Source organism: Quercus lobata, chromosome 9 (assembly GCF_001633185.2).
Source record: "Quercus lobata isolate SW786 chromosome 9, ValleyOak3.0 Primary Assembly, whole genome shotgun sequence".
Classification (NCBI taxonomy): Eukaryota; Viridiplantae; Streptophyta; class Magnoliopsida; order Fagales; family Fagaceae; genus Quercus; species Quercus lobata.
The window spans coordinates 34,641,185-34,650,955 of record NC_044912.1 but is presented as its reverse complement, the minus strand read 5'-3'; the positions used below and the strand labels follow the sequence as shown (position 1 = coordinate 34,650,955).

The 9,771-nt window shown below is 32.7% G+C and overlaps 1 protein-coding gene across 2 annotated transcripts; it reads right to left on the bottom strand.

The window, feature by feature from the left end:
• Positions 1-3,735: 3,735 nt before the first annotated feature.
• LOC115962261 (esterase-like) lies at positions 3,736-9,771 on the bottom strand. 2 transcript variants are annotated; one of them, XM_031081166.1, is made up of 5 exons: positions 9,474-9,771; positions 6,119-6,331; positions 5,125-5,294; positions 4,448-4,712; positions 3,736-4,153 (listed from the first exon to the last, which is right to left on the bottom strand). In XM_031081166.1, the coding sequence occupies exons 1-5, from the start codon at positions 9,730-9,732 to the stop codon at positions 3,897-3,899; spliced, it is 1,164 nt and encodes a 387-aa protein (XP_030937026.1). In that variant the 5' UTR covers positions 9,733-9,771; the 3' UTR covers positions 3,736-3,896. The 2 variants fall into 2 exon arrangements, with proteins under 2 accessions (XP_030937026.1, XP_030937027.1); XM_031081167.1 differs by having other exon boundaries at positions 3,928-4,098.

Below are 9,771 nucleotides of genomic sequence, written 5' to 3'. Positions count from 1 at the left end.
TTCTTAATGAAGTCTAAATCTGATGTTAGGCTTTTGTTTCAATCTTTTTACACTATGGTTGCCACTCAATTTGGTCAAAATATCAAGTCTATTAGAACTGATAATGCCAAAGAGTTTGACATGTCTGATTTCCTTAATTCCTATGGTATTATACACCAACATAGCTATGTTTATATTATACACCAACATAGCTGTGTTTATACTCCACAACAAAATTCTGTTGTGGAGAGAAAATGCCAACACCTTCTTTCCATTGCAAGGGCATTACAAATTCAGTCTCAAGTTCCTCCTCAATTTTGGGGTGATTGTGTTTTGACTGCTGCCTATCTCATTAATAGACTTCCCTCTCCTTTGTTGCATGATAAAACATCTTTTGAACTATTGTTTCATAAGACACCAGAGTACAATCATCTCAAAGTTTATGACTGTTTATTAGCTCTTGAAGCTAATAATACCTGGACTTTGACACCTTTGCCTGCTAGTAAGAAGCCCATTGGCTGCAAGTAGTTTACAAAATCAAATACAAAACTGATGGTTCTATTGAGAGGTATAAAGCCAGGTTAATGGTTAAGGGATTTACTCAAAAAGAGGGTATTGATTACTTTGAAACTTTCTCTCTAGTAGCTAAAATGGTTTCGATCAAGGTTCTTCTTGCTGTGGCTGCCATCAAGGGTTGGTTTCTTAGTCAATTAGATGTCAATAATGCCTTTCTCCATGGTGATTTGGATGAAGAGGTGTATATGGCTCTTCCACAGGGGTTTCACAGCCAGAGGGAGGTTTTTTGTAAGCTTAACAAGTCCCTTTGTGGCCTTAAGCAAGCTTCTAGGCAATGGTTTGCCAAGTTTTCAAGCACTTTGATTCAGCATGGTTTCATTCAGTCCAAAGCTGATTACTCCTTGTTTACTAGAAAGCATGATGACATTTTCATGGTTCTTTTGGTTTGTGTGGATGATGTCTTGATAGCTTGCAATGATAAGGCTGAAGTAGACAGATTTAAGGTCATGTTAGATGATAAATTCAAGCTTAAAGACTTGGGTGATTTGAAATATTTCCTTGGCTTGGAGGTTGCTAGATCAGACAAAGGAATTGCCCTTTGTCAAAGGAAATACACACTTGAGTTACTCAATGATGCTGGACTACTTGGATGTAAATGTGCTAAAACACCTAATGGAGTACAATTTGAATTTAAGTAAATTTGAGGGAGCGGAGCTCAAGGATCCTAGTCATTACAGAAGGCTTGTGGGCAGGCTCTTGTACTTAACAATTACTAGACCTGATATTACATTTGCTGTCCATAAACTCAGTCAATTTATGTCCAAGCCAAGAAGACCACACCTGGATGTAGCACATAGAGTGTTGCAGTATCTGAAGGGTGAACCGGGCAAAGGGCTTATGCTCTCCTCTAGTACAGATTTGCACTTAAAAGGGTTTGCATATGCAAATTGGGCTGCATGCCTTGACACTAGGAGATCTGTGACAGGCTATAGCATCTTTATTGGTGATTTTTTGGTGTCTTGGAAGTCTAAGAAGCAATCCATAGTCTCAAGATCTTCAGCAAAAGCTAAGTACAGATCCATGGCAGTAGCAACATGTGAGATAGTGTGGATCTTGTATTTTCTCAAGGACATTGGAATGAATCATCATAGAAAGGCCTTGTTGTTCTGTGACAGTCAAGCTACACTGCACATTGGCTTCAATCCAGTCTTCCATGAGAGGACAAAACACATAGAGATAGATTGTCATGTGGTTAGGGATAAAGTCTTGGAGAAGGTGATTAAACTGAATCATTTTAGAACAGACTGTCAATTGGCTGATTTGCTTACTAAGGCTTTGAGTTACAATCAATTTTCAAATCTTACTTGTAGGATGGGGATGCTTAATATACATACACTAGCCGACCTTGAGGGGAATTATCAGAGTTCAGATGAGGCTAGCAAGATCAATAGCAAGAGCAAGGAAGAGGCTAGCAAGATTAGAAGCTATAGCAGTAGTCACAGCACAGATCAACCAATATCAAAGCATAGACAAACGACATTGTAATATAATCTCTATACGGCATGTAGCTTAGTGTTAATTAGATGTTCACTTAAGTGATAACATGTGAGAGAGTTTGTTAGTCCTGTAGCTAGCACGTATGATAGGTTGTTAGTTCTGTTAGGTAGTTATTTTGCTTTCACACTTGTACACACTTGTATAAATGTAGTTTATGTAACCACTCTTGCTAATTAATGAGAATACACAGTTTTTCATCCCTTTGATTTCGTGATATGTCTCAACAAACTAACAACCAACAAATTTGTTAAGCACTCTAACAATCACAAACTGAATTTCTTCTTGGCAAGTTGGGTATCATGAATATCGACCCCAACTCCAGGGGAAGTGTTGAGGAAGACTTACCCAATATAGAAATTTGTCGAAACTTATCAAGAACATTGCAACTGTCAAGCTTGTAGTTCAAAAGAAATAAGAAAGAAAACATAGAAGCGGTGTCGTTTTATGCTAAAGACCCAAATTTAGACATAATCTGATAGAAAATAGGGGTATTTTAGAGAGTTTAAGAATCTGTATAAGGAAATTTTAGTACGAAAAATGATAAAATCCTAATAGGAAATTTTGTTATTAGGACGAAAAAAAAAAAAAAAAAAAAAAAAAAAAAAAAAAAAAAAAACCAACACCGGGCTAAAGAATTTCATGACATCTGATAGTCTAATCCAATTGCACACATGCTATGGCACAGAGTGGGCTAACTATAGGGACACTCGTAAACCAATTACTACTTGGTAAAAATCACTTGTTTACTAGAAATTCCTCAAAAAGAAGAAAAGAAAAAAGGAGATAAAAACCTTGCTTTCTAGAAGACCAAGAAACAAACAACCATTTCTCATTCATCAACAATGGCAAAATTTAGATCAATGGCGGCAACTTTTTTGTGAGATCACCAGCAAAAACATCTTAACAGATCTTAATATGAATTGTACTACGAAAACAAGGTTGCCATTCATATAGCTTCACATCCAATCTTCCAAAACAACCAAAATGAAGAAGAAGAAAAAACCAAAGTTCATTTAAATGTGATCATTTATTCATTCTAGTTTATGTGCTTATGATTGGTGGCTTGAATAAGTTTACACGTGGGTGCATAGCATGATGTCTATTTTATGCTAATTAATATATGGGTCGTGTTAACGGGTACTTTCAAGGCAATTGTTAATAAACTATATTGGGAAAGTTTGACACAACTTTCATGAGAAATATAAAAAGCTGTCAAAAAATTTAATTGCATTATAATTTTTTTTGTAAAATGTTTCTAAAAATAGTTCATAAACCAATACCCTTAGGACATCCATTAACATTTCCCTTAATATATATACACTAGTTACGTAGCTACATGTGAAGCAACCCTAGCCGCAAAAGTAGAATAGGGTTTTCTCTATTCCCTATTAATGTTATTTTGGTAGAGTTTTAAGCTGTGACTTTATTCTAAAGATTTTCAGGTTTCTCTAGTCACTTGCTTCTTGTGAGTGAGAACTCTTTGGGAATATTTGGAATTTGGGTTTTGTGAGTGTGTTTTGGTACCACTTTTTGTAATCACTTTTTGTTGGTCAAACTTTCTTCTCAAAACTATCCATGCATTTAAGCAAACCATGTAAATTTTTGTGTTCTCATATAATTTCTATTTCTATTTTGCATAAACTCATTGTTATTTGGTTATACACACAACAAATAGATATTTATGCCTCTGCATTTGCAACAGGACTATCTTAAGTACATAGCAGGCTATTTCAGAATTAAGCCAATATCTATACGGGAAACGATAATTAAAGAGTACATAACAACTTGCAGTACAAGATTATTTTGATTTATATATAGGTGCTTGTGCAGCTGTGCCTATGAATCTAAATGTTGTGACAAGCCATTTTCAAGGGTATTGGTGGATCTGAAAAGGCTCCAGTTGAAATTTGGTCAAAAACAAACTTGTTAGCAGCCTCTGTATAGTGAATCCCATCCCAATTTACTCTAACTGAGGGGTGTTCACATGAACCAACAAATATCTGGCTTCCATTGACTGTGATTGTTCCTCCACAACCAACACTACTGCTATAATTGTACATGCCACCATATCCACAACAAGCAACGAGAGGAAGCTCAAATCCTGATATTTTCAAGCAACAATGGGAAATTTTTTGACAATTCAATAGTTGAAGGATGAGCAATTTTCACAAAATTTTATGCCACTTAAGAATAATTCATTTTAAATAAATGTTTATAAAAAAGGATGAAAAAATTATAATAAGCATCTCAGTATTTTTTGGAAAATATTCAATTGTTGAAGGATGAGCAATTTAAATCTTGGATGTTGCCGTAGAAAACATCAAGATGTCTCTATCCCTAATTATTAATAATTTTTTGTTATATAATTTTCAATGTTAAAAATTATGGGGCTTACCATATTCCTTTGGTTTAGTAAATAGAGAGTACTTGACAGAGTAGACGTCCACATATGTGATTGCAGCTAATGGAAGATCCTTCCTGAGTTGAACTATGGCCTCCTTCAAATTGTGGTTGAAATATTGAGCTACATCATTATAAGACTTTGCGCAACCATAGCTGTCTCTTTGAGCTGATGGAAAATTGGCAAAAATATAGGGAAGGCAGCCAATTGGTCCCGTGTTATGGATCCAAAACGATCTAGCTCCCAAATTATATATATTCTACATCATAACATCACTTGATTAGCATTAAAAGAAGACTTTAGTTAATGAATATCCTAAAGGCACACGCTAAAGTGTATTTAATACTTTATTAAATTATATTTTTTTTTTTTAAATTAAGTCAAATTATGCACATATATTAAAAAAAAAAAAAAAAAACACACACACACACACACACAAAATCACAACGAAATTATTCCTGCAATTTTTATATATTTTTCAAGAAAAAAAAAAAAAAAAACCTTTAGTCACCTGCTTTTGTTGCCTTTTTGTTTTGTTTGTTTGATTGTTTTCTTACTTTTTCCTTTTTTCTAATTAGATTAACAAAGTGATCATGTTTCTTCTTAAAGTAGTACGCCAAGGCCAAGCCAGCCTATTTTCAATGACTAATCGAATCGTTGTATAAATTTACCTTAACATTAATGGAGAACTTGTTTACTATATCAGGGATAGAAGCATTGACTTCCTCTATGGTCATGTTACCAAAGAACCCCTCACCAAGATCATTCTGGCCGATATCGAATGTGTATAATGCTTTTGAAAAATAATCCCCCTTGGGCATTAAAGTTGCAAATATTCCTCCTACAAGAAATTTAAAAAGGCTCAATATAAAGCAAAAATTTATTTGATAATATAGATGGTTATAAGCTCCTCAATTCTCAACAAAATATCACATTTTCACAATAAGCTTACGTGTCAACTAATCATAAGTCATAATAAAATAAAATTTTACTAGGATCCATCACAACTCAAAACAATTATATTGTAAAAATGCTGTGAGATTTTGTTATATTCATAAACTTTTTCAATACATAATATTATGTTTACGCATTTTAGAATTTTACCCTAAATACATTTTCTTAAATGTTGTACCTTAAGTTTCTACCATGTGCCAAGAGTATTGTAACTTAATTAATATCTTCTGCATCTTTTGGTGTTTTTAATGAAAATATTCAAAGTTTGAATCTCTCATTCCCATCCCCCATTGTAACCTACCATGTGATTATATAAATTGATGTAGCAAATCTTTCCAAAAAGACAAAATATGTGGTTTATTGATTAATAAATTCACATATTTGAATATTGGATATCTCTATTGGAAACATAAGGAGATGTCAATTGATTTACAAAACCCTTGACAAAAGCAATAATAATCTAAGAACACCTAAGGAAATACAAATCTGTAACTATCGTTTTATGATAAAAGACAATTAAATAAAAGATTATTATCTTTTTCTAATTAAATCCGATCATATAGTTGAATGTAATTAAAAATTTTAATATATATAACATCTAAGAAACTGTAAATAAAATATTAATAAAAAATCAATCATTGAATTTAATTAGAAAATACAGTACATAACACCTAAGAAAGTGTAACTAAAGTTTGTTGTTGCTGAATTTACCCTTTTTCCTAATCATTTGTGATCTGGATTTGAACTGCACAAATTGTTGTGAGTATTGTATATCGAGGTAAAAGGGACTAAATCCACCAGCAGGTATAATATTGGTTGGTAGTCTGATTGTGGATGCAGACGTGGCAAAATTTGCACCGTGTGAGAAATTGGTCCCCAACGAATCAAGGTAAGCACTCAGATATGGGAGACCAAGGCTTTTTGCTGCAACCATACAATGTGAGTGATCAAACAGTTGATAATTAGGCATAACGCTTATAATGGGAATTAAATTAATTTCAACAATGCTATGGAAATAACAGATTTCACAATTTCTTTTAAAAATTTAACGTCACATTTATATCCAACTTTCAAATTATGATGTTGGAGCAACATATTATGATACTAAAAAGAAAAAATTAACAGATGTCCTAAGAGTATTGGTTTATAAAATATTATTAGAAATTTTTTTTAGGGGTGTCAAATGGGTGAGTTTGGGTGATTTTGGGGTGGACATAATTGGATTGGGTACATAAAACTTATTTACCCATTTATTGCCCATTTAAATAATTACTTCTAACCTAAACCCAACCCATGAGTTTCAGTTAGCTCAACTAATAAAGTCTCTGATGGTTAAATAAGAGATCTAGGCAATCCCTACCTACACCAAAAAAAACAATTAGGTGTCTTGATCTAATGATAAAAAATATCAATAGGAGTGGACGCTATAGGTTAAAACTCTCTAAAAAAAAAAAAAAAAAAAAAAAACCTAAACCCAACCCAACCCAGCTATTATGGGTAAACCTCAACCCACCCAATTACCCAATAATCAAAATTATCAAAATGCCACTAAAATTTGAAAATGACCAAGTACTCATAAAATCATTTAAATTTACCAAAATACCCTCTAAACCTAAAAAAGACCAACAATGCTAAAAAAAACAAAATAATAAAAATAAAATTGACCAAAATACCCCTGAAACCTAAAATACCACATAAACCTAAAGTCTAAAATTTGATCCCAAAGTCTAAAATTTGATCAAAATACCCCTCAAAACCTATAAAATGACCAAAATACCCCTGAAACCTAAAAACGACCAAATTACTCCTAAAACTATAAATGACCAAAATACCCTCCCTAAACCTAAAAAATGACCAAAATACCCCTAAAACCTAAAAATGACTAAAATACCCTCAAACCTATAAAATGATGAAAATACTCCTAAACCTTTAAAATAACCCAAAACCTCTAAAGTGATCACAAATAACCCGAAACCTCTAAAATTACCAAAAATACCCTAAAACCTCTAAAACGACCAAAATAGCTCTAAACCTATAAAACGACCTAATACCCCTCAAAATATCTAAAATGATCAAAATACCACTAATCGTATGAGATGAAAAAAAATACACCTAAAGCCTATAAATTACCAAAAATAGGGGATTGGGGTATTTTGGATGTTTCGAGGGTGTTTTCGTCCAATTAAAGGTTCTAAGAGTATTTTACTCATTTTGTAAGTTTCGAGGGAATGTTACTAATATTTTAGGGTTTAGGGGTGTTTCGTTAATTTTTACATTTCGGGCTATTTCTATAATTTTCTAAGTTTTGGAGGTCTTTTAGTAATTTTTAAGGTTTTGGGGATATTTCAGTCATTCTTTAGGCTTCAAGGGTAGTTTAGTCATTTTTTAGGTTTACAAGGTATTTTGGTCATTTTTTTACGTTTAAGGAGTATTTTGGTCATTTTTTAGATTTTGGGGGGATTTTGGTAATTTTTTAGGTTTAGTGTGTATTTTTATTGTCTTACAAGTTTGGGGCATTTTTGTCATTTTATAGGTTTCGGGGTATTTTGGTCATTTTTAGGTTTAGGGGTTATTTTGGTCATATTTTGGTTTCAGGGGTATTTCGGTCATTTTTTTAGGTTTTCGGGGCATTTTGGGTAATTTTTAGGTTTCAGGGGTATTTCAATCATTTTTTAGGTATAAGAGGTATTTTGGTGATTTTTAGATTTCGAGGGTATTTCAGTCATTTTTTAGATTTCGGGGGTATTTCGATCAATTTTTAGGTTTAGGGGGTATTTTGGTGATTTTTAGATTTTGGGGGTATTTTTGTCATTTTTAGATTTAGGGGTTATTTTTGTCAATTTTTAGGTTTCGGGAGTATTTTGGTCATTTTTTAGGTTTAGGGGCATTTTGATCAATTTTTAAGTTCTGGGGGTATTTCAGTCATTTTATTAGGTTACGGGGGTATTTTGATAATTTTTAGGTTTAGAGGTATTTTGGTCCATTTTTTATGTTTTAGGGGTATTTTGATCATTTTTTGGTTTAGGGGGTATTTTGGTCAATTTTTAGGTTTTAGTGGTATTTTGGTTATTTTTTAGGTTTAGGGGTAATTTTGTCATTTTTTAGGTTTTTGGAGTATTTCAGTAATTTTTTTGGTTTAGGAGGGTATTTTGGTAATTTTGAGGTTTAGGGGGGTATTTTGGTCTTTTTCTAGGTTTTAGAGGCATTTTGGTCAATTTTTAGGTTTTAGGGGTATTTTGGTAATTTTTTAAGTTTAGGGGTATTTTGATCAATTTTTAGGTTTCGGGGGGTATTTCGGTCATTTTTTAGGTTTCAGGGGGTATTTTGCTAATCTTTGGGTTTAGGGGTTATTTTGGTCTTATTTAGGTTTTAGGGTATTTTAGAGTTAAGTGATTTGTAGAAATGATACTTGAATCATAATGGGTTAATATCCATTTAACCCAATTAATAATAATTAGGTGGATTTGGGTCTCATTTAAGTGATTAGGTTTGAGTGGGCAAATAAGTTTGGGTTGATTTTGTCACCCCTATTTTTTATTAGAAAAGAAAAAAGCAAATGATTTATTTTAAAATCTTCTATATTTCTGATAAAAGATGTATTAAAAAATTTTAAAAATATATCTCAACAAAAAAAACTTTTTTAAAATAACTTAATAACGAGTGTCCTAACATCTTTTACCAGGAACCAAAAATAATCCATGATTCTACCTTGGCGCTTTGGTTGTTCTATCATTTTAATGTGGATAAAAAGGGACCATCAATGAGAAAATGAGTTTATGGACCTTCATGGGCCTACCGCCGACTTAGTAGTGCAAACTCTATCTATATACTATGTTTTTTATTTGACCAATTTTCTTTTTATTTGCGCAATATTTAACAGAACAAAACACATACTTTCTATCATTAACAGTCTAACACTGACATTGATAACTAAACGACCTCACTTACTCAACTTTTGCATATAAAGAAAGGACAAAGTTTTTATTCAACAGTAACTATGAGAATCTAATTCTAAAATTCATAGTTTATAAGACTAAGATCTGCTAAAAAGAAACGAGGTACATACCCATGAAATCGATCATGAGCCGGCCATCGGATTCCCTTCCAGCAGGTTTGTGAAAATAGGTCTCCCCATAAGGTGGTGTTACTGTTAAAAGGGAAGCAGACAATCCACCGGTATCAGAATTTGAGTCACCAAAGTTAAAAATTGCTGGAAAGTTGCAATTTTTCAAACCAAATACAGGATTCAGTGTGGAAGCAAACAACAAAAGCATACAAAAGAAAGAGAGAGAAATTTTGAACTTGAGAATGGTAGGTGACTCCATATTGGATAAAGAAAGAGAGACGCAAATAATATTGAAACC